At 55.4% G+C, this 26,043-nt stretch overlaps 2 protein-coding genes across 6 annotated transcripts in view; both read right to left on the reverse strand.

The window, feature by feature from the left end:
- Positions 1-850: 850 nt before the first annotated feature.
- On the reverse strand, positions 851-11,041 carry PHF19 (PHD finger protein 19). Of its 2 annotated transcripts, XM_064523899.1 has the most exons (15): positions 9,328-9,453; positions 8,390-8,595; positions 8,105-8,186; positions 7,901-7,996; positions 7,703-7,803; positions 7,359-7,507; positions 7,015-7,110; positions 6,676-6,744; positions 6,004-6,124; positions 5,337-5,404; positions 5,043-5,213; positions 4,774-4,861; positions 4,050-4,135; positions 3,802-3,897; positions 851-3,725 (listed from the first exon to the last, which is right to left on the reverse strand). In XM_064523899.1, the coding sequence occupies exons 2-15, from the start codon at positions 8,579-8,581 to the stop codon at positions 3,407-3,409; spliced, it is 1,734 nt and encodes a 577-aa protein (XP_064379969.1). In that variant the 5' UTR covers positions 8,582-8,595; positions 9,328-9,453; the 3' UTR covers positions 851-3,406. The 2 variants fall into 2 exon arrangements, with proteins under 2 accessions (XP_064379969.1, XP_064379968.1); XM_064523898.1 differs by lacking the exons at positions 851-3,725; positions 3,802-3,897; positions 4,050-4,135; positions 4,774-4,861 and having other exon boundaries at positions 5,050-5,213; positions 9,328-11,041.
- A 2,195-nt stretch (positions 11,042-13,236) lies between these two features.
- TRAF1 (TNF receptor associated factor 1) overlaps positions 13,237-26,043 on the reverse strand; it is a 34,492-nt gene continuing 21,685 nt past the window's right edge. For all 4 annotated transcript variants that reach the window (XM_026094472.2, XM_064523902.1, XM_064523901.1 and 1 more), the window contains 8 exons: positions 25,540-25,638; positions 23,768-23,929; positions 20,179-20,250; positions 19,402-19,467; positions 18,231-18,668; positions 17,580-17,757; positions 16,252-16,400; positions 13,237-14,950 (listed from right to left, as the gene is read on the reverse strand). In XM_026094472.2, the coding sequence (XP_025950257.2) occupies positions 14,735-14,950; positions 16,252-16,400; positions 17,580-17,757; positions 18,231-18,668; positions 19,402-19,467; positions 20,179-20,250; positions 23,768-23,929; positions 25,540-25,638 (1,380 nt within the window). In that variant the 3' untranslated portion in view covers positions 13,237-14,734. The remainder of the gene's footprint in view (positions 14,951-16,251; positions 16,401-17,579; positions 17,758-18,230; positions 18,669-19,401; positions 19,468-20,178; positions 20,251-23,767; positions 23,930-25,539; positions 25,639-26,043) is intronic.

Below are 26,043 nucleotides of genomic sequence, written 5' to 3' on the forward strand. Positions count from 1 at the left end.
GCACATTTGGTGGCAGAAGGGGCAGAACCCCGCTTTTCTACCAGCAACATTGTTCTCAGAAGGCAGCAAACTTGTTAGTGCTAAATGGGAACAAGCAGGATCCCAGCTGGGCCCTTTGGCAAAAACGAGCACATGAAGCAAGCACCGGCAGGCCAGACCAGCATCACACCCAAACCGAAGCTTTATTTATCCCCTGTCAGGGCTACGTTGTGCCATGTGAAAGTTTTAGGCTAAAATTAAGTGGGTGGGGACCAAGAGGGATTTTTTTTTTCATTGTTGTTGTTCTCCATTTAGCAGTCTGACTAAAGGAAAACATTTGAGGGCATAAGGACATAAACACTTCTCTGGTGAGGACACGGCAAAGGCAGCAGCCTGGGCACTGCGGGGGGGTCACCAGCCCGTGGGAAGACAGGGGCCCCCCACGTTACACGGCAGGGCTCAGCTGGACGGCAGTGACGCTCACCTCTCTGCATCCCTGCCGGACCAGTGCCGCCTTCCTGGTGCGTCGTGGCAGCATTTTGCCGGGCAAGGAGCGATTCGCGCAGCTGTCGCAATGCCCCGAAGGCAGGCACAAGAGGTACTTTGGGCTGTACTTCATCAAGTAGCAACGCTGCCCGGAGGAACTGCTAACCAAACTGCTGCAACGGCTGCAAACTTTAAAGTTTTAGTGCAAACTCTGCCTCCAGCTCATAAGCAGGAACTGGCACTGGCTGCCGTTCGTCACCGGTCGCCTTCCTCCCTCGCCTGGCGCCCGGTGCAGCAGCCGCCGCAGAGCGCGAGCCGGCCCCGAGCCGCCCAGCCAAACCCCCAGCTGCTCAGACGCAATAAGCCGGGTACTCTAAAGAGCCACTGCTGTTAAAAAAAAAGACTTTTTAATTGTACGTCAGACATATTAATTACAACTTGGATATAACAAAAGTCGGTTATTACAAGCAGCAACTTGAAACCATAAGTCTTTAGAAGGTGCACAGAATCATTATCGTATCTATCAGGACTAATGCAAAATATATTCTGGAACAAAAATATTTTTCACGGCTCCACATTCAGCTCTGTGGCACAGGCTGGGGCGGAGCGAAGGGCTGCGAGCAGGAACGCAGTGCGGCCCGGCACGCGGCGGCCCCGCAGCCCCGGCGGCAGGCAAGAAGGGCTCTATAGGCACTGGTGAAAGGGCAGTACTTAAAGCGAAGCAGAAGGAGGTGAAAAACCTTGCAGCCATCCCAGTCGGAGTGGTTTGGGGAAGTCCAGCAGTGGCTTCTCCTGGGGACAAGCCGGGACACGGACCCCGATGGTCCCCGCAGCCTCCGCCAGCGGCATCGCTCCCTCTCCACGCGGCTCAGCCTGGCACCCCCAAACCGGGGGCTTCGCTTCGAAAAGCACCGGGCACGGGGTCACACTCCAACGACGGCTCCGGAAACCCTGGAGAAAACTGCTGGTTCCCCCCCAAAATCCAGAACACGGACACTTCTCAGCCAGCCTTCGGGGGGCTCGGGACAGAAGCAGGCAGCAGACAGGGATTTTCTCCAAATCGCCCGGGTGCTGGTGAGGTTGTACCAAGAGGCAGCATTTGACAGAAGATGCAAATTGCTACGTGAAGGAGCCTTTCCGAAGAGGAACGCCCCGGCTGCGGCAACGCCAGCCCGCAGACACCCGACCCGCGCAGCACGGCACCGAGCCGACGCCGAGCACCAAAACCTGCCGCCCTGGGAAGGTCCCGAGCGGGAGATCCCGGCCTGGGACGGGGAGCACCCCAACGCAGCAAGGTAATCCGGCACAGGGGGAATCAAAGCTAGGCTGAAACCCGCCATCACGGCTACTCCTGCTCCCGTTAGCGGCCGAGGCAGCCCAGCGCCCGGCCGGCGCTTCGCAGGCACATTCCCCACTGCTGCCATGGCTCCGTCGGGTCTCAGCGTCTGTGAGGCACCGCAGGGCATCGCCAACAGCACCCGCTCGGCTGCAGACAAGTCCTCGTGCTACCAAATAAATTAAAACCAGCAAATCCCCGAAGCTCCCCCCATCTCGGACATTCTGCTATGTTATTTTAAAAGTAACCAAAGCAGAAAAGCTTGCTTTTAAGGACCACGCTGCAGCCTCCTGCTTGCAGACGCAGCCCGCTCCACCGCAGCCCCCCGGCTTTTCAGATCGCCCTTCAGCCGCCAGACCACAGGAGCGGGTGTAAGGGGGACCAGGGGTGACGGAGGGATGGAGGAGGCAGGCGAGAGCAGCAGCACGCGGGGTCACCCAGCAGCCCGGTCCGTCGGCACCGCCTGGCTCCCCTGCGCCCGCCGCGGGGGCGGCACCGAGCTGGCAGGGCACAGACGAGCAGGACAATATTAAATATATATATATATATATATATCTTAAAAGAAAACAATCTAACATGCCTGATGCTATTAGAGTTTGTAAACAGTCCGCGTTTTGCTTCTCAGGACGACCGCGTTTTGTTCCGACCTGACAGTATTGCTCTGGTTTGGACAGGGGGGCTGCGCGTGGCTTGGGGCAGGAGAACTGCCCCCGCGCCCAGCCGCCCCCCGGCACCGCCGTGCGCCGAAAGCAGCGACAACGTGCCGTGGGCTTGGTCCATCTCGCTCAGCACGTGCAGCACGACGATTCCTGTGAAAATAAGGCCTCCAGCGATGCTTGCTGGGGCTGCACCCGTGGCGGCATTACGGCGCGCTCGCCATTCTGCCCAGCTCGCTCCAGGACCGCGACTGCCGGGAGGACGCGGATGCGGCGCTGGTGCATCATCCCACGCCTTCGAGGCTGCAGGAGGGTCGCAGCCATCCCGTAAACCCGCCCTGCGGCCGCAAAAGCTGCCTGTGACCTATTCACAGGATGTTTTCCCCTCGTTTTAAACAAACCACGTTGCATTAATAACGGATTGAGGAGGAGAAGGAAAATACTCTAATGGCTGCGGTGAGCATCAGCCCCCTGTTATTTCCCATCGGCGCAGGGATGCAGCAGCCGGCGCTCCGGCGCGGGAGAGGAGCCACTTTCTGCACCAGCGACGGGACGCGCGGGGCCATTATTCGAGGCTCGGCCGCAGTCCGCGGGCGGCCCTGGAGCGCGGCAGGGGCCCGGCGGTGCCGGCTCTGCCCCGGGAGGCACGAGGAGGAAAGCGGGATCCGCTGCCGTGGCGCAGCTGGCTTGGCCAGAGGCTGCCTCAGGACAAGGCAGCGAGGCGATGCTGTCCGGACACGGGCGGCCGATAAAAGAGCAATTATTAAAAATGCAATGGAATAATAATTAAAAAAAAGCCTGCAAGGTTCGACGCCCGCAGAGCCCAGCTCACGGCACCGGCTGGCCGCCGCTCCGCTCGGCCCTGAGCCCGCCGAGCCGGGCAGGGGGTGGCCGGGTGCTTCCTCCTCCTCCTCTTCCTCCTCCGCTCCGCAGGGGCGGCTGGCCGGGCTCAGTACGGGGTGGTGCCCTCCCACTCCACCAGGTACTGGACCTTGCCCTCCGGCGTCACCCTGCGCGCCAGCACCTGGTACTTCTCCCCGCAGACCAGGCGCCCCGCCGCCCCGAAGTAGCTGCTGATGGAGGACTTGAGGTGCGAGAGCGAGGAGTCGTCCTCGCTGATGCTCTCGAACGTGTGGCTGTCGATGTCCGGGCGCTCGGGGCCGCCCGCCGCCTCGCCGCCCTCCGGCCGCCCGCCGCCCCGCCGCCTGCCCGCCGGCGCGTAGCTCCCCGCCGCCAGCTTGCGCTTCCGGCTGCCCACGGTCCTGCGGCTGCGGGAGGGCAGAGAGACGGCGGTGACGGGGGGCCGCGGGGGCCAGCGCCACCCCCCTGCCCCGACGCCCCTACCTGGACTCGTAGGAGAGGCTGGTGGTGGCGGAGCCCGAGGTGCTGGCGGCGTCCGTGGAGTCCACGTCCGAGAGGAAGGTCTGGCCCGAGCTGGCGCTGCGGAGGAGGATGCAGGTCACCAAGCAGCTCCCTCCTCGCCCCGGGGGGTTTCCAGCCCCTGCCCTCACCCCTGCGCTTTTAAAGCATCCCTCGTGCAGCAGGACCCAGCCCCGCCGCGGCGCCTGCCCCCCGGGCCGGGCAGCCGTTACCTTTTCAGGCTCTGAATTTCGTCCAGCGTGAAGTCGAAGATGCTGGCCAGGTGGTGGTTCGTGCTCCAGGCAGACGTGAAGTCGCTCTGCGCCGTGAAAAACCCCGCTGGAGAGTTGAGCTGCCCTCGCAGCAAGCGGCCCTGCGGCAGCCTCCGGCCCCGGGCACCCGGCAGGCGCAGAGCAGAGCCAGGCAGCTCCAGGGTGCTCAGCATCCCCGTCCCAGCGTCCCCATGCCCAGCCCTTCCCAGTGCTCCATGTCCCTCCGGGGAAAACAGGGGCCTCCTGCGCCCCTTCCAGCCCCATCCCACCACTGCAGCATGCACCCCAGCGATGCCCCCCACCGTGGCACACGTCCCGGCAATGCCCACCACCGCAGCAAGTGTCCCGATGACGTCCTCCACCATGGCATGTGTCCCAGTGATGCCCCCCACCGCGGCATGCGTCCTGACGATGCCCCCCACCACAGCATGCACCCCGGGGATGCCCTCCACCGTGGCACGCGTCCCGGTGATGCCCCCCAGGAATGCTCTCCACCGCGGCACGTGTCCTGGTGATGCCCTCCACCGCGGCACACGTCCCAGCGAGCTCCCCGGGAGCATGGGAGCGAGGACGGGGCTCCCCGAAGGAGCTGGGGCACCCAGCTGCGGCGCCCGGCCAGCCCTCCCCGTCCCCAGCGCGGGCACCGAAACGCGGAGCGGAGAAAGCGTGCAGAGCAGGGCCTTACGCTGGGGATGGCGTCCTCCAGCAGGAACTTGGCCCTCTTCCTGCGCGCGGCTCGCTGCTTCTGCTGCTGGAGCTGCCGGGGCAGCAGGCTGTGGGCGCAGGGGACACGGTGACCGAGGCGGCCGGGCCGCGGGACACGGGGCCGCGGCCACCCCGGCGAAGCGCCACCTCGCAGCGATGCCCGCGGCCCGGACGGGGAACGCCGGGACCCTCCGGCGCTGGGAGGGCCATCGGGGTGGAGGAAAGAGGAGGGCGAGTTCGGTCACTGACCCGCTTTTATGGACATATTTGCTCTTCCCTCTCTTCTTCAGGTCGCCGGAGCGGCTCTCAGCCGAGCCCGGCACCTTCTCCGGCAGGACCTTGCTGGGGGGGTTTGGCGGGACGCGGATGCGCAGGCGGAAGATGCATTTCTTCTTTTTGATTTCTTTACCGCACAGAAACCTGAGCGGCAGAGAGGAAAGCAGCCCTGAGCCCGCCGCTCGCTCCGTCGCGCCGCGCGGCATCCATCCCCTCGCGGCCCCATCCCGGCCCTCCCGAAAACACGCCGCCGGCCTCGCGGCTCACCTGCTCTTGTAGCTGTTCAGCGCGTTGAGGAGGTGCGGGCCTCGCTCGGAGACCGGGGTGCCCGTCAGCTGCAGGGAGACGGCAGCGGTCAGCCCCGCGCCCGCCCTGCCGCTCCCGGCCGCGGCTATGCAGCAACCGGACAGACGGGGGAACCCGCACGCCGGCTTGCGGCGCCGGCCGAGCGGCGCGAGCAGGAAACCAAAAGGCAGCCGAGTCCTGCCAGCCGCGATCTGCCACCCTGCCCTCCTCCTCGCAGCGGGCACGCGGAGCTGCTCGTGCTGCTCTCGGCACGGGAACGAGCTACCCTAACGCGGGAACACATTCCCGGTGCGCTGTCTTAGAGCTATAGCTCCAACTGGGGAAAGTATTAGATATAACACCAGAACAAATGAAAAACCTGCGCAAGACCAAGTTTGAGCAGAAGCCCCGGGGCAGCTGCAGAACCAGGGCTTTGCTGAACGGGGAAGCCCCAGCTCGTCGGAGCGAGCCTGCTTTTCCCACAACGTTATCAAACCGTATCAAATAGGTACAACAGAATCAGCTCTAAATTCAAAGCTCCCTCCGATTTTTCCTGTTCCTCTGTTTCTCCCTGTGAAGGCAGCCGGCCCGCAGTGCCTCTCCCTCCCTCCCGGCCACTCCCCACCTCACCCCGGCTGCCTGCATTCACCTTCCCGAGCTGCAAAGGATCCCAGTGGTGGTTGACAAAGGCCAAGATTTCCTCGAAGTCGAAGTACTTCTTCTTGCTCTGCACGCCCAGGTTGTAGAGCGCCAGGTGCACAACGTCTACCCTGCCGGAGCAAGCAGAGCCGGAGGGCTGGCACCCGTCCTCCGCCCAGCACGGGGCCAGGACTGCAGCCACCGCTACGGCCGGGACGCTCTGCCGCGCCAGCATCCCCCGGCCGAGCCCTTCTGCGCCCACAAAACCCCTCTCCCGGGAACCCCTCGCCCGGGAAGCCGCGTGCCCCATCTGCGTTGCTGGCACTCTTCATAGTCTTTATAAATTCATAAATCTTTATAAAGTGCTTTCAGACCATCGCAGTGAATCATAAGGTCCCACGCAAGCTTGTATTTAAACACAGAAATAGGTGACTTGCCACCCGAATGCATTCTGCAATTATCTTCTTGCAAACATGTATTTGGGCCCCCGGGCAAGACAGCAGGTTTGGAGCTTCCTAAGAAGTAGCTTCCCTGGGAAACAGGACCCCAGGGCTGGGCGCCTCGCCATCCCCAACAGCCCAGGCTTGGAAACACCCCGAGCCAGGCTGGAAGCGGAAGCCCGGCTGCAGCCCCCCGCCCTGCCCGGCCGCCGCGGAGCCCCTCCCTGCCACCCCCTCCTTACCAGCGCAGGGGCAGGCGCTTGATGTACTCGGGCCCCTGGTTGCACACGGAGCAGAAAAACACGTAGAACCTGCGGAGCGGCAGGGACAGAGGGGACACGGGAGGGAGGCGGTTTGCGATGGCCCCGGCGGGCACAGGGCACTGCGGCGCCCGGGGGGCGGGCTGAGACCCCCACCCCAGCACGGACCCCCCGTCACGTAGCCCGACGTGACCACGGGACCGGCTGAGCTCTGCTGCAGCAACCCCCGGCGCCTGGGGCTGCCCGAATTCAGACCGAGACACATGCGTGCGCAGCCCCCCCGGGAAGCCCGCGTGGACCCCCGAGCCGGAGAGCACGTACCGGTCCCCGAACATCATGGGGTCGCTGAGGCACTGGGTGCAGGCTTCGTGGAACCACTGCCGGCAGCGGTAGCACTGCAGCATCTTCAGGTACCACCTGGGAGGAGGAGGAGGAGGAGGAGGGTGAGCGCGAGGGCAGGGAGCCGCGCGGACCCCACGACTGCGAGCGGGGACTGGGCCCTCCACAGCCCGGCTGCAGCTCCCCACGTCGGCAGCCTGGTCGGCCACGAGCTCCCGCAGCCTTGCTGCTTTTGCAGTGGGGTTCCCAAATCCCGGAGCTGCCCTGGGAGCCTCTGCGCGGCCCCTCGCTGCCCCCCCCGCGGCCGGCGCAGGTTTAGGCCTTACTCGCCGGGGCCCCCGCAGTAGCAGTAGCACTGCTGCTGGTTGGTGCGGTGCGGCGAGTCCCACTCGAGCAGCTCGGGGTCGTAGGACAGCACCATCTTGACGGCTTGCAGCGTCTTGGCGATGGCTCCCTTCTTCAGGGCACCCCCCTTCTGCGGGACCGAGCGGGACGGGGGTCAGCGGGGCCGGCCGTGACGGGGGGCCTCATCCTGCGCCCGCCGCACGATGCCAGCGCGGGACGGGAGGGAGCGGGAGGGCAACGCGGGGCTCCCCCGTGCCACCCTGCTCCCAGAGCCTCATCCCGGAGCATCCCTGCGGCGGGGCCGGCGCGGGCGCCCCTCACTCACCCGCACGGCCAGGGCGAAGATGCAGCGGCGGCAGAACCACGGCGTCCCCAGCGGGCCCTCGCCGCCGCTGGCCACGGGGACGTGGCACTGCTGGTGGTAGCCTAGGAGAGGGGCCGGTGAGGAGCCCGCCGGGCCGGGCCGGGCCGGGAGGGGAGCGGGTCCGAACCCCGCGGCGGGCGCCCCGCGCGGCCCCCTCACCTAGCCCGCATTTCCCGCAGATGAGGATCTCGTTGCGGGGCCCCGACGTCTTCCCCAGGCAGATGTTGCACTTGGGCTCCTCGCCGGGGACGCCGGCTGCGGGAGGGGAGGGCGGCGGGTCGGGGCGCGCGGTCCAGCCGGTCGCCCTGCCGCCGGGCGCCTCGGGGAGGCCGGGAGGGGAAGCCGCGGGGCGGCGGCACTCACCATGCTGGATGTCCTTCCAGAGCACCCAGTACTTGGAGTTGTCCTCGAAGGTCACCAGGCAGCTCTGCTTGGAGCCGCTCACCTGCGGGGAGACGGCGGGAGGAGCCGCTGCCACCGGGCTGCCGGGGGATGCTCGCCCCGGCCCCGAGGGCCAGCGCGGGGGGCTCCTCGCCGCTCGGACGCGGGGGGTCTCAGCCTCCTCGAGGCCGCAGCGGGCTGGGGGGCCCCGTTCCCGGAGGGATGCCCGGCGCGGGATCCCGCCCGCCCGCCCCGCGCCCGCTTTACCCGCTTGATCTTCCCCAGGTAATAGAGGCCGTCGGTCCAGCGGCACAGCACGTACTGCCCCTCCGTCAGCTTGACCATGAGGTCGCGGCAGCCGCTGCCCTTGCGCGTCGCCGGGTCGCCCGGCGCCGGCTGCACGTGTCCGGCGGCCGCGTAGACATCCCGGATGATGGGGTCCAGCTTGCTGCTCTCCATGGGCCCCGGCAGCCCTGGGGAGGGGGGAGCAGGCGCCCATCACCACCGCGCCAAGCCCCGTTGACCGGCGAAGCCCCCGGCAGCCCGGGGCGCTTTGCCTGGGTGCAACGAGCAGCGTGGGCCTTGCAAAGTCTGCGCTTGGGGTTCGGAGCTCTGAATTTAACGCTGAACTCCATGCAGGGTTTCCCTGCAGTGCCGCGGCCGCCCGCGCCCGCCGGGGCAGGGAAGCGCCGCAGCAGCGAGCGGCGCGGAGCGGAGCGGCCGTTTCCCTCCCGCCGGGTCCGGAGCGCGGCGGGGAAGGAGCCGCCCCGGCCCGGCCCGGCCCGGGGCGCGGCGGCTCCGAAGCCGCTTTTCCCGGCGGCTGCGGGAAACGGCGCGGCGTTTGCAGCAGGACAAACCCGGAGCGGCGCAGAGCCCTAACCGCATTTACCCTCCCGGAATAACCGGGCGCCCGGGCAGCGCATCCCCCCGGCGCGGCAACGCGGCGCCGCCGGCGGAGGAACAAGCGGGCGGCGGAGCGGGGCGGCCCGGGCGCCGCGGCGGGGAGGCGGCGGGGAGGCCCCGGCCCCGGCGCGCACATGGCCCCGCGCTGCCGCCGCGGTGGGGCAGCGCCCGGCGGCACCTGCCGGGGGGCAGCGGCGGGGCCGGGGCCGGGGCCGGGGCAGCGCCGCCGCCGCCATTGGCTCATTCAAAGGCGCCGCCGCGCCGCTCCCGGTCCCCGCCCGCCGCCGCCGCCCCCCCCTTACCGCGCTGCGCCCGCGCCGCCGCCGCCGCCGCCGCCGCCGCCGCCGCGCCGGGTCAGGGCCCGCCCGCCCGGGGGCCGCCGGGGCGGCGGCGCGGCGGGGGCAGGGCGCGGGGCGCCATCTTCCCGCGCTTCCCGCGGCTGCGGAGGTCCCGCCCGGCCGCCAGCGCCGGCCCCGCCGCGCCCCCGCCCCGCCGCCGCCGCCGCCGCCGCCGCCCCCCGGCCCGCCCGGCCCCGCCGCTGCGCTGGAGGCGCCGGCAGCCGCGAGCCGCGGGGCGAGCGCAGAGCGGGGCGGGGGTGCCGCAGCCGCCCCGGGGGCATCCGCAAACCGCCCCCGGGGGTAACTGCAGACCGCCCCGGTGCAGCGCATCCCGCCGGCTGCCCCGCCTGGGGCATCTGCAGCTGCCCCTCGGGGTGCCCCGAACTGCCCCGCGTGGGGTAACTGCAAACCGCCTTGGTGCAGGGCATCCCGCCGGCTGCCCCGCCTGGGGCATCTGCAACTGCCCCTTTGGGGCACCCACAACGGCCCCCCGTGGGGCATCTGCAACTGCCCTGGTGCAGGGCATCCCGCCAGCTGCCCTGCCTGGGGTGCCCCAAACTGCCCCCCGTGGGGCATCTGCAACTGCCCCCTCGGGGTGCCCACAACTGCCCCGTGTGGGGCACGTGCAGCCCGCGGGGCGCCCTCGCTGGTGGGGCCCCCGTCGGCACCCCTCCTCCCGGCGGGAACAACCCGCGCTCCGCGGGCTTCCTAGAAACGGGGGGATTTTTCTGTGAATCGCCGCAGGGAGAATCAGTCGCTGCAGCGACGCCTCGGTCCCTGCCGAGGAGCAGCCTCCGGAGCAGCTGCTTGCTGGAAGCGCTGCCGGGCGAGGGCTGCTTTCGGGGGCTGCGGCGTCCCCCCGGCCGGGCGCTCGTTAGCCACCTGCGCAGACGGGGCCGCGGCGCAGAAAACGCGTGGCGTGGCGGCAGAAATGCCGCTGAACGTTTTTGTGCAATTCCGTCACCTCGCAGCCCCTCCTTCGCCCGGTCGGGCTTTGCAGGCGCCGCGGGGCCGCGGCCGCCCCGCGTGCGGGATGCACGTGCTCGCCCGCGGTTTCTGAGAGCACGGGGCATTTCAGAAACGCTCGTAACTCATTTCCAAAGCTACGTCGTCTCGCAGTGAAGGATCCTGTCGGCAGCGCTGCAGGCCCCAAAGTATCCTGGCAGCGCGCGGTGTCCAAGGAGGGGAGGCGAGAGCCGGGATTCGCGGTGATCCATCGCGCTGGGGGCCGCGGGCTCGGCGGCAGCCCCATCCCGGCCGCGGGCGCTCACGCACGGCTGGGCAGCGCGGCAGGCACAGCCCCGCTCCCTGCCCTCCGCTGCGGGTGCTCCGCGGGGGCGGAGACCCTGGTCTGGGAAAGCTGTGTTTCTGCCGTGGGACAGGACATGCGGTGACGTGCCATGCTGTGCCATGCCGTGCCATGCCGTGCCGTGCCATGCCGTGCTGTGCCAGCCAAGCCCAGGGGCCGCATCCTGCTATGCGCCTCCCCGGGACCTGCTCTGCTCTGCACCAGGCCTGCCCCGAATTGCCCCCAGCGGCTGGGCAGACGCAGGGCGAACCTCGTGCGCGGAGGTTTAGACGGGGGAGAAAGAAACCCCCCCGAAACGCAGCTCGTTCCCGCTGCCTGAGCCATGCGCGCGCCGGCTTCACGGGAACCTGACGCATCTGCAAAACACTCCAACGACCAAGACTCGTGGTGAGTCATGAGCTGCAGCCGTGAGTCACGGCGGGATTAAAATAGCTCTGGCAGCACCGCTCTCGGCTGCTGGCCGTGCCCCGGGCCAGCTTCGCCCCAGCGCAGCCTCCCGCGGTGGTGGCACTGGGCTGACGCACGCGGCCGCGGCTCCCTCCGCGCCGCGGGGCCTCTCCCCCGCGAGCATCCCGCTGGCCTGCGCGGCCAAGCTCGACACAACCGCGCGCGTGTGCAAGCTCCTCTCCCGTCCCGGCCGGGGGCCGTGAGCCCGACGGCTCGTCTGGGCTTCAGCCACATGCGGTTGCTTCCGAAATGCTGCGGTGTCCTACCCGCCAGCCTCGCCCGGGTTATGCAGCGGAGGTGCGGCTGCGATTCGGCTCGGGGTAGCTAAATGCAACCTTCGGCTGTTTTGTGCCAGCTGTGCCTTTAAAAGGAAGCGCGTTCAGGCATTGGATTTCATGTCTTTTTACTGTTTATTTAAGACAAATTTAATCCCGATCCATTTTTTTCAGCTTAGCTCTCTTTGCGTGCTTCCATGCAGTTGCATAAGACGCGGGCGCTTGTAAGTGTTCCTGCAGCTGTGCGAGGCTGTGCTAACGCAGCCGCTACATTATTTTGACACAGATACGTTATGTACACGTCTGCAGTTCCCGAGCAGGGCTCGGGAAAGACGCTTCCAACAAGGAAAAAAAAGGAGCGAAAAGAAAAGCCCCTTTTGTTCCTGGGGAGAAACGTCCCAGAGGCTGTTTGGGCTCCTCACGCGGTTACGAAACGGCAGCCGGCGAATGCTCCCGGCTGTACCGCGGCTGCGCCGGAGGGAGACGGCCGGCGGGAAGGGGCCTCCCGCGCTGCTCGCTGCCCGGCTGCCGCGGGAGGAGCTGTCAGCAGGGCCCCAGCGCGGAGCCGCCGGCCCCCAGCCCCCCCCCCCCGCCTCCCCGGGCGTCTGGGGCAGGTGATCGTCCCGCACGGGCGTTCGGGCGCCTCGTCCTCCGCGCCACGGGCTCGCCCAGAGCCGTCCCGGAGCCACTCCGCCGGCCAGGCTGGCGGCACCGACCACCGGCACCGAGGGGCTTCGCACCGCGCGTTCTGGAAAGCTAACAGAAATCTCATCCCCGTCCGGACCGAGCGGTGACTTCGTTCCGGATGCCTCTCCGAAATCCCTGACATCACCATCTGTCATCGCCGTTATGAGCCATTGACTCACAGTTTTGCCTGCTTCCAGAAAAAGGATTTTGCAGGACGGTGCAGCAAAGGCTTGGCCAGAGTCCGGGCAGGTTGCAGCCGCTGCTGCCGGCCTCCACTTTTACAAGGCCCATTAAACTCTCCCGGCAGGGTTAACGCTGATAAGGAATTAAAAAATGGCAATTCATTATAGAAGGAAAAAGAGAAGAAGCAGCAGGGCAAACTCTTGTTGTTGCAACATGGTTCCCCCCTAGGCTTTAGGCTGCATCTGCAAGGGGCACTGCCGCATTTCGGGGCTCAAATAATCCCTGATGAGAGTTTTCCACCAGTCCCGCAGGTGGATTTGGAGAGGTGCAGGGTGATGACGGGCTCAGGCTGGCGGGAGCACGGCTGTGCCAGGCCACTCGCTGCATGCGTGTGCCCGGCGTGCTGGTGCTGCGGGCACCCGCAGGCGCTCTCCTCCGGCACATGTGTGCATGCAGCTGCCCTCGCGCACGCACGCTTGGGTTTCTCTCCCCCACGCACTTTCTCTTTCCCCAGCTTCACCCACACTTGGTTTTACTCATCTTCCCCCGCCGTCTTGCTGTCTCTTGCACGCGCAGGGAAAACCCTCCCGCTGCACTTTGAGAAATGCCGCGGCTCTGCGTGGAGAAGGATTTTCCAAAAAAAGGTGAAAGTGGAGCGAGGACCCTCCCCAGGCCGCAGGGAGGACGGCGAGGCAGAGCCCCATCTACGGGGTGACGCGTCCTCCGTACAAACACACCGGCCTCCAGGGGCGGCGGGAGGACGGTCCCATCCCTCCGGCCCCAAACCAGAGCCAAGGGACCCCGGGTGCAGCGCCCGCGTCGGCCCCGGCACTGTGCAGCGCCGCCGCCCCACTCCGCCGCCAAAATAAGCCAGTTTTGCAGCACTGGCTCGGCTGTTCCCCAGCAAACTGCTCTCGTAGCATCTCGGAGCTGTTTCCTGCCTTGCAGCTAAAATAAAACACAAGCCCTGTCTTAAGTGAGTGAGCTTTATTTAGGAAATAAATAAAATGGTAAGAAAATATGAATGATTGTAATAAATACAGCACTTGTCAAAATCCCAAAGCCATGAGAAGCGTAACATTTCTAAGCAAAATTCCCCAGTGTGGCCAGAGGGCCTGGCGCATCATTGGGAAAATAATGTTCTGTCTCTGAAAGAACATTTTAAATATGGAAGAGAGAAAGGGAGGAAGGGAGAGGGAGAAGGAGGCAGAGAGACTCGGTGTGCATGTGACAGCAGAGAATATCCAGTTCCTTCCCAAACAAGCTCTGAGAGATCCTTGTTTATGTTTTTTTCTTGAAATTTGATACTTCACCACAACTAATTACTTAAAAGGAGGCTGCCAAGATAGAAAGGAGAGATTTGACAAACCTGCCGGTACGTCAGCAGCGAGGCCGGGGCTAGCTGGGGGCAGCACGTGGTGCGATGCCGGGCGATGCACGGCTGCAGCGCCAAACACTGCTGCGCCAAAACCCAAGGCAATTTCACTGATTCTGCCAAACAGTTGTGAAGCAGAGGATGAAGCTAACGAGATTTGCTGCTTTTTGGGGATAAGGTGCAGTGTCTGAACTGTGCACACCTCCAGACATTTCCAAGCCTGACACATTTGTAAAAGCGATTTTTATCCATTCCTTAGCTCTATTTAAAAAAAGGGGAAAAAAAAAACATTTCTGGTAGTTACTTCCATTCCAGCATGTGAAAAGACTTAAACATCAGAGCAATAAAAAGAATAGAGCAAGAAAAAGATCAAATAAATACTTTCTAATAAGCCGCTTGCCCTGCAGTTCCAGGAAGCGACCGAAGCCATGGAGGGGTCTTTCAGAAAGACGAGAGGTGATTTCCCCGGGGTGCAACGTAGCCTGCTCACGCTGCTGATGCAAGAGAACATCTCTGCGCAGAGCACAAAAATACAGGTCTAAAATAAATAGCAAGAAATAAGTCATCCATACAGTGTATTAAGCCACGAGTGCTGTCCCCAACTCGCTGCTCTCAAGGTGGTCAGGAAGCCCGAATGGAGACCCTGGATCAGCAAACCAGGTTTCCTCGGGGAAAGGAACCTGCCCTCGTTGCTGGCAGGGGAGCAGCCAAAATCCCTCGCCAGGGCCGGCAGCCGGTGCGGCTGCACGCCCGGGGCAGGGCCGGAGCCAGAGCCGCTCTGCTCTGCACCCGCGCAGCTGCAGCGGGAGGGACTGCAACCTATACCTAAAAGAGCAGTGTCAGCTGTTTCTATGAAAAAATCACAGTTTCCACGTGCGATAGCAGCCTTCACGTGGCACTGGGCGATGTCCTCAGTGTGCTCGGCAGCAGCTCACGCCGGCAGGCAGATCTTCGGCCGGTGAGACCTGATTCAGCAGAGTGCAGGTGGTTTTGTGTGCGTGAAAGCTAACACCAAGGCTCAAGCTGATGGTTCTTCTTTTGTAAACTAATGAAATTCAGTGGGTGTTTTACCAGATACAAATATTTCAAGATTTACTAATTTGTTTCTATAATGCATTTAAGGAAAAGTGTGTCTTCTTTCACGTAGGCATATTTAGGTGACTGTAATTTGGACAACGGAAGGAACATAGGACACCCGCTTGCAACATTCATATCGTTCACCGGTCTCTGAAACGAAGCAGACGTCAGGTCTGGGCGAAATGCATCAATAATGTGTTCTCTGTTGTTTTGGTCAAGCAACATAAACGTAACCTGAAAAACAGCAATGGAGCGAATGCAGCAATGAAGAGATAGTGCTTTAAAAAATAAATGGGAAAATATCAGAGACAAAAGTACAAACATGCTGCAAAAGCAGCTGGACAGATTCAGGAGAGATCGATAATTAAATGCAAACTAAAATGAATGTTTCACAACCTGCAAGGTCAGCTAACGTGAACAAGGGAGACTGTAATCATTCCCAGATGAAATATTTAAAACTGTGCCACCCATAAAATAAAATACAGTAAGAAATTATTTCTTGGTAGAGAACTGCACAGAGCAAAGACTTTTTTCTTCTCTCCCCTGACAATTCAAACAAACCACGAGTTTGGTTACAGTCATCACATTCATTCTGTTAGTGTGGTTTGGAATCAAAAGAAATAGCTCAGTTCTTTGTATGCAAATACGTAGCAGACACAGCCTAAATTTCAGTCTAGAATTTCCCCACCTCATTATCACTTTTATTAACTTACTGTTCTTTAGCTTGGAATGGGAAACATATATAATACCTTTTTAATATAATGACGATTGTGAACTTTGATTTCTATTTTCCTTGGCTGCTAAATAGTAGTAAGGCTGTTTATACAAAAGGCTCACAGAATTATTACCACATAAAGGTAAATGCTAAAACAGACATCAGATCCTTATGCATATTTTCACTGTTTCTCTAACTGTTGTTGCCATTATCAGATTGCATTTATATAATGAGAAAAGTAAGAGCAGGGTAAGGGACTTGCTTGGGATCACGTAGGACATCTATGGCACATATGTAAGTGGAATTTTAACCTCCCATTTCTAGCACCTGTGCTTCAGGCAGCAAATCATAAATTGATAATATCCACATATAGGAAGGGCCGGGAAAAAATATGCCCCTGGCTTAATCCCAGGTGGACACAGGTTGGAATATACCAACCTTGAACCTGCAGGGTTATTTCACTATTCTGGCGTTTGAATATCCTTCAAAGCAAAGTGTGGAATCTCAGTGGGAACAGCTACCCCTGCGTGTAACCTGCTCCACTCAGAGATAAATGATTATCCAAGATCAGAGCATGGCTTATAGCCATCGGAGAGGAAAACGGGAAAATGCTCCAACTTCCACTAAACCCAACAGGAAAAGTCCTCTTGGGTTCAATGGGAGAAGTACTGGCTGTATGCTAGGTCAGATTTGGAAAGGTTGCCTTTTCACAGGAGGCAAAAAACATCACAGCGGACTGCAAGAGACTCCACAGGAAAGAAAGAATTATCAGGGATATTTTGTTTCAGCCACAGGAGCACAAAAAGCCCATCCTGCTCACCTTGTGTCTGAAAGGCCAAGGAAGCAGAGCATCGTAGTCCCCTTTCATGACGACGAAGAAGAGAGACACGTGGGTCCCCTTCCCTGTCCCATCCCCGTTCAGGTAAACCCTCAGGCAGACTTTGTAGCCGTACTTCGCAGTGTAGAAAGCTGAAAATGAGAACTCTCCATTAGCAAAGCCTCCTTCGAAAAATAGGCAGAAACCGTGTCCCGACATACGGGAAAAGAGAGAGAGTGTGACGTGCTCTGGTACCACAGGGATGAAGAGAGCAGACAAATCAGCACACCCCGGAGATTTCAAGCTGCAAGCAACCAAAATCCAGTGGTTGGAGCCCTTATACCTTGGTGAAAATTGCCTGTTACTCTCCACACAAGCGTATTTTACCTAACCAATTCACTTCCCGCAAGGGAGATAACTGCGGCGGAAGGCAGAGGAGCAGCAGCCGGCGCCAGGGCCGGGGACGAGACGGCCCAGCTCCAGCAGATGTCACTGCAGGTAGCTGTGCTGCAGGGCAAATTCCAAACCGAAAGCCCAGAGCAACAGCACAGCAGCAGAAATTCCGTCTTTAGGCCGCGTGAATCATGCATCCCCACCATTTCTTGGCTATTTTACACGTGGCAATGGAGTTGGCTTTTTCTCCTTTTATTTTCAGGATGAAACACTTCTAAACCAAGAAATTCAGCTGGATTTGAGACCAGCCTTCCTCTTCCGTGGTGGTCTGGCCGCCCACGGTGCACCTGCATAATAAGCAGCATGCTGGAACGCAAGAATTTGGACCAGGAGGCAACTGCCTGATGCCTGGAAATCAGCCTGCTTCCACCCTATTGCTAATACTTGAGTCCACAATGTGCTACCATTTCCTCCAGAAAGATTAAAAGGAGAACTCAGATCTCTGTGTATAGATGTATGTATGCATTTCTGGGACTAGAAGGAAAAGCTGCAAATGCAAAAGCATTGGAGAAGTATAAAAGTTATCCGAGAGGTGGCTATGGCCACAGCAGTAACAGAAACAGCCTGTGAAGGTGGCCCTCCAGCCCCGTTCCTCAGGCAGCCCTGTACGAAACTGCCTATTAGGATCAGGCAAGTATGACTGTACTTGGCCTGATGGCATCCCTCCTTCACAGCTCTGTGGAGGAGCAAATCACAGCACTGCTTTTAGTAACAGCCAGGAGAATATAATGTCTTGGCATAAACAGCATCTTAGTTTGAGGAGCTATTTTAAAAGACCTTCTGTCCACATCAGCAGGAAGAAGGACCATTCTGGAGGAGCCGGTGGGTTTTCTAAAGGTCTGAGTTTTGCTAACACACAGATACGTCGTGCATTTTACCTGGTGAATACAAACTGACTGTTCTTCCCGTCACCGAGTCTTGTAACTTCCTGCCGACGTCCGTTATTTTCCACAGAAAGACCCCATCGTAGGAAGCTTGCTCAGAGAACAGCAGGCTCTTGTGCAGACTGCTCAGGCCTGCGTCCTTCTGCGTCAGGCACCGGTGCAGCTCTGCAATCTAGAAAAAAACCCAACTCTCAGACAACGCCACTCTCCAGACTGTTGTACTACAGAAGCAGCAGAGTCATTCAAGAGTCCTCATGCTCTGGAAGATCTCCTTTGATTTCTTTTTAAGTGACGGTTGCACATCAAAACAAAAGGCACAGCGGGATAGACCTTTTTTTGGTTTTCCAGGCACAATGCTGCTTCAAGAGGATCAGCCAATTAAACAACTATCTCGCTTGCTCAGTCCGATCATGCCAAATTCTAGAAAATCAAAATTCCCAGGGATTTCTAGGTGCCTAAACACAGATGTACATAACAAATATTAGAGCTCTCCATTTGCAAATTTATACAAAACAACGAGAGGATCCTGAAGACGTATCCAGAACTTAACACCTCACAGCTCCATCCCCGCACCCAACCCTACACCTCCTTCCTCCCGTACGCGTATGCACAAGCACACTGACAATGCCTACCATAAATATTTACCTTCAGTTCAAGGCCTCGTATTATATTTTGATCGAGTTCACTCTGTCTCCGAAAGGCTGTGATTTCCAAGTTTGAGGTCTCCACCTCTTTATTGAGCACTGCCACAATATTCTCAAACACATGTAGCTTATTTTCTAGCTCAGAAATCACCTTCTCCCTCACAATTTGCTGCAGAACTGAATCATCTTCAGAAACAGAAGATACAGGAAAACAGTCTACTTCCAGGTCCCCATTGACTTCCAAACTCGCTGGGATCTGCAGGTCAGAGTTGAGTTTTCCTGCCCCATTCACACTCAGCTCCGGCTGCGGGACGAAGCCGTCTGCAGCTCTGGCAGCAGGGCACAAGCTTGCCTTCAGCTCCTTTATGTGCTGCAGCAGAAGCAGCATGTGGGCCCCAACCGCAATTTTTTCATGCTCCTTTATCTTCTCTTTGCTCCCCTGTAAGAAAACACTGTCAATACACTGTCTATGCAACTACCATAACTGGCCTGGAGTCAAATCAAGCAACGCTCCCTTTAATTTCTTGGGAGAGACAGAGATGGAAGAACTGCAGGATGCAGGTCCAGGTACATAACAGCAGACTCTCAGGGGAGACGTGGAGAAAAGAAAACCAACAAGCTCACTAATGGTCAGTTTAGGGGATGTGTTCACATGTGGACACATGCTACATAAAAGGAAAATATTGTTGACAATTTTTGTATTAAATAGGATGCCAGGCAGAGTCCCAGCAAGATTCTCAAATAAACCAATATTTAATATACGCCTTGTATACAAAAGATGAGATATACCTGTAAGGTAGAAGGTGCAAACTAAAATCCAAAGCAGATTTTAGAAAACATTCCTTGTTTTAAGAGGCATCACCCTGAAGAGAATATCCAAACAAGAACAGAAGAGCAGATTTGCAATAAACAAAGATTTATATCTGAAATGGTTGCACAGTGCAGGATACAGAGCACGCCAGGCTGAACTGCACCTTTACCCACTGCGAATCCATGGCACCTTCAATATCATATCTCTTGGTCTATTAAAAATTGGTACATTTCTCTCTTTTCTTAAAAACATATTTAAATCAAGGCCTACTACCCTGAACACATAGGCTGGCCTAGGCCAAAGGCAGAGCATTGAATTGAACGCTATTCGAGGCTTTCCTGAAGGCAGCAATTTAACTCACCCTGAACGAACAGCCGACTTCAGAAAACCGACATCCATCCTTGTTGGCTGATGGTGTAGAGTGGTTCTGTTGAAAAAAAGGCAAGAAAAAAATCAAATACCATTTTCAAGACATTCTTTTATTTACCTACAAACAACTAGGCCACATCCCCAGCAGCTATAAATCAGGCTAATTCAAGTCAAGACATTACACTATACAACCAGCATTGAAAACTCATTAATAAATCAGTCAAGTGTGGTGGATTACCGTCCGAGTTTCCTACATGCCATCTGGCAATTTAACAAGCCACAGTGACCCTCCAGTGACAACTCCTCATAAATAATATGCCAACACGCCAAGCGGCCCGTCACACGGAGAACACCCCGCACACAGCCACCTCAACCCTCTCCTCAGCTGCAGGGAAAGCACGTGAGAGCCGTCCCTTGCAGCTCCTTCTGCAAACGAATGGCTCCACCAGGCCACAAGCACATATCTTTAAAAGGGTCATCTGTGTCACACCATATTCTTGTTTTGCTCATCTGGGTCTCCCCAAATACTTGAAAGGAAGCAAAGATTTCCCTGGTTTTATAAGATGAAAGGAGAAGATTAATTTCCTAAAGATAATTGTAGGGGCAGTGAGGAGAAGGTAGTCAGCAGAGTTATGCTGGGATCTAAAAAGCCTCCAGAAACCACTGCCATATGCGAAGATGTTCTCAGATGTTCATTTAATCTAAATGAACAAGTGACACTTCAGTGAATTCAAACAAAAACTACTGCACTCACTCACATTTTACCTACCTTTTCCTTTGATGGTGTTTCTGTTTGCACGCGTTTTTCTTCCTTATATAAATTGCCTTCACATGAATGTTTCTATTATTAAAACAAGAAGCAAACAATTGAGTACACTACCAAAACCAATGACCAACTTTACTTAGGACCCTTTGAAACAAAGCTTGCATTTTCAGGGAATGCTATTCCCATTTTACAGAAAATTGAGGCTTGCTGGGCCTTTTAGACAAGAAATAAATGAGAAGTATTATTCTGTGTCACGGAAGAAAGCGTTTGCAGCAAGTTTCTCGCTCTCTTCCTGAACGGTGTGGATTTAAGGGTGAGCAAAGGAAGGAAGGGTGGCTTCCCCGGGAGCACTACGAGCTCCACAGCAGACGGTGCAAAGTCCTGCACCCCTGTGCAGAGAGCGGCTGCTCAGGCCTCGCTACACAAGACCGCAGCCTGCTCAGGCTTCTTTTCACAGGAAATCATGTTTAGAAATTTGGGACTAAAGCACATCTGCTAAAAGCGAGCACTGCTGTTCACTGCCCAAGGAATTGCAGACCCAGAGATTTCTCAAGCTAAGTCTCTGAGCTGATTACTCGTCTTCCCAGCCTAGCAGGTATTTTCAGCGAGGGCTCTCCAGACGCAATACCTGTTAAATGGAAGTACAAAGTGTGATCTTTCACTTATGGGGCCCAGCGCTTTTGGAAACTACTTACAGATGCTTTGCAAGGTCATCCTGGGAAATCTGATACACGATTGGCAATGTACATGTCTCACCCAGTTCAGACTGTAGTATGTGCACACATACACACACACATATATGTACACACACATATGTATGCAATGACATGCAGGTGGATTATGGAACAGAAAGCAAATATACAGGAAACCCAAATATAAACTCTTCATGTATTGGCTTCATATAGTTTGCTTAATGTGCAGACCTTTCTCAGATCCTGCTTATTAACATTTTGAAGGCAGGAATCCAAATTTTCCATCGTGATGTGCTAATGCAAAATGCATTAGTGCTAACATGAGACTTCCTGACATTTCTGGCTCCAAGAAGAAGGGGAAAATAATCCTCCTGCCATTGGTTCATACTACAACTGTAATTTGTGTATTTAACACAGCAACTGTCAGCTTTCAATTCAAACTATTCAGGGGTTTTGCCTTTAATCTTTATAAACGCCTTTGCATGCCAGTACATTTCCTAAAGCAGTCTGGAAATTTTTTTTGATAAAGCCATTCCAGCAGTCCTCCAGGCTTTCCTCTGCAAAGAGCCCTGACGTTCCTGGTTTAGATCTTCAGAAACACAGCCACAGGTTTCTCCCTCTCCCTAACTCATTTCTGAATACTCTGTATCTTAGGTATTGCACAAAGCCTGCTTTTATTTTCTTCTCCTTTCTGCCTTTTCACTCATACAGATCACTGACTTCTTGAGCTGGAGTAGGGTTTCAGGGAGGTTTCTTTAAAATGTAAGGGAATGAAAAAAACACGGGGCCCCTAACTGATTGGCCAGGATGGAGAGAGGGAGAGCAGTGCCCAGACTTTCCTATCTGCTCCCAGAGGATTGTAGATGCGTGAAATACACATAAATAAGCAAACTTTATATGCTACATGGCGGCAAATTTAATAAAGCAGATCATGTAACCAGCAAATTCCAATTTCATGAACACTAAGTAAAGCAGGCAGAGAAAAATCAACATCTCAAGGCCAGTCTCCCGCTTTGTTGCCAAGGTTTCCTAAGCAAAAAATCAATCAGATGATAGCTAACCAGAATAACGGGAAGGGAAACAACTCTTTGTTGCAGGAAAATGAAGCCCACGGAGGTGGATCTGTTGTATCACACATGCCAGAAAAGGGAAAGGTGCTCTGGGAACAGGCTCACATGGCTCAGCGTTCGCTCTCCAGCCTGCCACTGCACCTTCCCAAGGCTGAAAGGGGTTACGTGTTGCCACCTTCCAGCATTTGCAGTTTTTCTGAAAAACACACTGGCTTTAGCACTGGTAAAATATGTCTGGGTCCAGGTATTCTCTTCCCTTGGTCAGAGCTGTTAAGACACCGAGAGCACATGCGAAAGCTTCCCAAGAAGCATGTTTTCGCCAGAGTGCCTCACTCTTACCCCCCAGGGACTATTCGCCCCGTGGTAAGTAAATCTCACAGCTCAGTTTTCTGAAAGGTGCAAATTTGTGGCAGTTACGGCTCATAAAACTATCCCGTTGTTTCCTTCTGGCTATCTTTCTGACATATTCCCAGGAGCCCTCCTGCCATGCAGGTCTTACGTCACTACACCTCCATTCACAGACAAAACTTCAGGCCTGGCAATTATTCTCCCTAAATCATCTGGAGGGCTCAATATTAATGTGCTACACCCCAAACGAGCGTCAATATTTTCTGCAATAGCGGAGTCCACAGGGTCAGAAGTTAGGGCGGGATGAGACAATTTTCTGAGCTTCCAACTCAAAACACACATAGCAGCATTAGCAGGGGCATCTCGCACCCATGCTGCTATTTTGCTGTTCGAGGAGTTTTTAAACTCAGAATGCATGAGGCACTTTCACCAGGAGGCTGAGAAGCGTGCCACTGAAACTGCATCTTTGGCGATCTCTCTGTGTCAGAAGAGAGACTTTTCTATCACTTCTCATCTGCCCCACAACACCATTTCCTCCTGCAGCAATGCAGAATACTTTCTATTAGCTCATTTTATGCCCTCAGACCACTCCCAGAACTTGTACACCTCCAAAAATGGGGAAAAATCAAGAGCCTTTCTTAAGTTCAAATGATTGTAAAAAGTCACTTACAGTCTACGAGTCAGTAACGCGTAATGTTGCCTTGTTATAATAATTGTGAGCATTGACTGAGAAAGCCATTGCATTTAAGTAGGAATGCAATATGTTTGTAACATTAACTTAAAAGTTTGATGATAAACTAGAATCTTGTGAAAAAATTTCTTTGTTCTTTTAAAGACGATTTTTAGCGAATGCTGGGAACAGATTAGTGTTACCCTGCATTCTACAGTTTGCAAGTCCCTGTCACAACAGTGGAAACACAATTTAAACATAAAAAGAAAATGAAGTGTGTTTAAGCAGCCACACAGTAATTTCTGGTAGATTTAAAGTATGCTCTTCCTGGTCTCTGCGGCTGCGGCTACCTTGGCGAGTTACACCTGATGGTATCTAATCGATACCATCTATTAGATCAGAAATTCTACCTAATAAAAGCTTGCCTTACAAATTTCTGGGCAATTTTAGTTTGAAGAAAAATCTAGCCACTTTCAAGATCTCTTCTCTGCCACTGTTTGCGTGCTTCTGCTTCTTACCTACCCCATACTCTGGGACATACTCTTAGAGACAGGAGCTAAAACATGGGCCACCCGAACCCTGGATGAATACACAAATATTATTTCCTCCTTCCTGTTGTAACATCACAAGCAGACTATTAAATATCGTCCATCTGTCACTCCAAAAACTGCATGGAAAAGTTAGCAAGTGCATAAAAATTAAATGTTGTCCAGGTGCAATGGCACTCACGAAATCAGGATGAAAAAATCTCATGATAGATTATTTAAGCCATTAATATACGGCCCTTATTTAAAACAAAGAAATGTTCTTACTTCGTACTCACTACTGGATAAACTCCGCTTACACTTCTGACACATTGTCACGTTATTAACACATCCATTTTCCAAGTGATCTGCGAGTTTCTTCCTCATCACCATGTGTCCGCAGCCAGTGTGACAGGGGATTAAAGCATATTCGCAGAGGCTCTGATGCTCCTGGAAGTTAAAGTTATGAACCAAACCGTAAACTGCAGATACATGCTTATCTATAAATAGTCTCTCTTCTGCCAGCAAAGATCTTGGCTTCACATTTCTTCTAAGATTGGGTAAAATCCCACTCCACAACGTTACAGTGATTACTGTTGAAAAATTCACCTCCTTTACCGGGGCTTTTTTTCTTGTTAATTCTTAACTTTAAAAAAAGAACATAGGGAAACTTTATAAAAATTCAAACATGAGCTCTCTCTTGAACTGGCTCACACTAATACTTTTGCTTAAAAACAACATGATGTTGGTTTCAGCTTCTTTCTTTTTCTTAGAGTATCTCTAACTTTTTGCCTTTCTCATCTTTTTTATCTTTTTTGTGGAGCGCTGTGACCATCCTGCCCTGGCTGGCAGGATTCACAGGACATCTGCCATGCAGGACGTCTGCCGACATCTCTGCACAGGATGACAGAACGGACATCTGTCACCTTCTTTACAACAGTTAGGACACAACTCTTAGCTATATTCAAAATAACTTTTAAATTGTTTCCACTTCACCATTTGCATTCCCTCATCTGAAAAAGAAAAAAAACCCAGCCTTGTTCCTTGCATTATTACCTTCAGCAGTTCAACTTTCAGATTCTTAAGAACACAGTATTTCATTGCAGACTATTTATCCTGGTTGCTTCTCCTGGAGCATCTGCAGGCACTGTGTCACAACTGATTTTGCCTTTAAAGGGTGATGGCCGTACCCCCCAGAACTGGCTCAGAAGGGCCAATTTCGATCACATGCTTAACTCCCAAACCCATTTTGCGGTGTATTCATGTGGAGAGGGGCTTCTTGCACCTCTCCAGCTCTCACTGCTTGGGAGCTGAGCAAACTGGGCTCACACTGATTCTTCCTTAAAGAGCAACTCAATAGAAACGCACTCAAATAGAAAATATGCAAAATTAGCAAAGGCGACAGAAGAAATGGCAGCAGCATCTCAGAAGCTTATCACATGCAGCCATACACGTGATACTGCAAACTCCCCGTTACAAATGCAGCAAGGCCTCTGCTCCTGCACTAGGGGACCGAAACAGAGCTGCTTCGGCACTGGGAGAATTAGCTGCATATTTTCATGATTCTAATTTGCATGGCACATTCCCAAATCTTGCCCTTCTAAATATTTTGCCTGGGACATTTCACATCTGTCTGAAAAAAATAAGTAACACATTCAATAAACAGGAGAGACATTTACACAGGGGAAAATTATTTCTCCTATAAAAACATGCCACATATATTGCTCATAAGAACGCCCTGGAGATCAGAGTATTTTGGTCCATCAAAAAATGCTTGTAGCATCCTTGCCTTTAACTAATAGTTAAACCCATTGGAAAAAAAATGTAGCTGATGCAAGTTTTTGCAACATTAATTTCACAAACATTCAGGATGCTCTGGATCTGGTCAAAATCCTACTAAAATCAATGGTATGTTTTTAGATATGCTGCTGGTTTAAATCATCGTAATTTTGCTGATTTCAATGAAGTTACATGAATCTGTTTGCTGAGAACCTAGTTTCGTTCACATTTTGTTCCTATTCAAGGACATGTTAACTTAAATAAACTGTCTTTAAACATACCTCAAAATTTTTCATGGTACCAGACCAACTGCATCCCAGGGTCACGCAATGCACTTTGAGTTCAGAGATCTCTTTATTAATGGCAGCATCACCGAAAGCCTGAAAGTAAACACAATAAAGAAAAAAACATTGGTCAGAAAGTACTCCAGAAGGCATCTTCAACATAGGAATAAGGTGACTGTGTCAGGACTTCAGATCTTAATAAATCTCTTTGTTTTTTATTTTATTTATTGTCTTGCCATAAGATTCTTTAATCTAACAGTTTGGTGTTAGTGGAAGTCCAAATAACTATCAAATCATTTCTTTCTTATGGTTCATAAATAAACTACTTGATATGACATAAACTTATTGAAAAGTATGCCTGGCCAATGACAGCTTTTATTTCAAGTTCTTTTTCACAGGAGCCTGAAATACATCACATGCAATGAAGGTGCTGACAGGCCCTAGCTATGGGGTGCTGCCATGTACCACTCTAATGAACGCATTTCATTACCAGGGCATTAG

The sequence above is a fragment of the Dromaius novaehollandiae genome, chromosome 20 (genome assembly GCF_036370855.1).
Source record: "Dromaius novaehollandiae isolate bDroNov1 chromosome 20, bDroNov1.hap1, whole genome shotgun sequence".
In the NCBI taxonomy this organism is placed as follows: Eukaryota; Metazoa; Chordata; class Aves; order Casuariiformes; family Dromaiidae; genus Dromaius; species Dromaius novaehollandiae.

Coding starts and splice junctions, on each gene's coding strand:
- PHF19 (XM_064523898.1), bottom strand. CDS start 10,436: ATGCCCCGTGCTCTCAGAAACCGCGGGCGAGCACGTGCATCCCGCACG. Junction 8,187..8,389: donor ACCTGGGGAAGATCAAGCGG/GTAAAGCGGGCG, acceptor GTCTCCCCGCAG/GTGAGCGGCTCCAAGCAGAG. Junction 7,111..7,358: donor TACTGCGGGGGCCCCGGCGA/GTAAGGCCTAAA, acceptor TCCTCCTCCCAG/GTGGTACCTGAAGATGCTGC.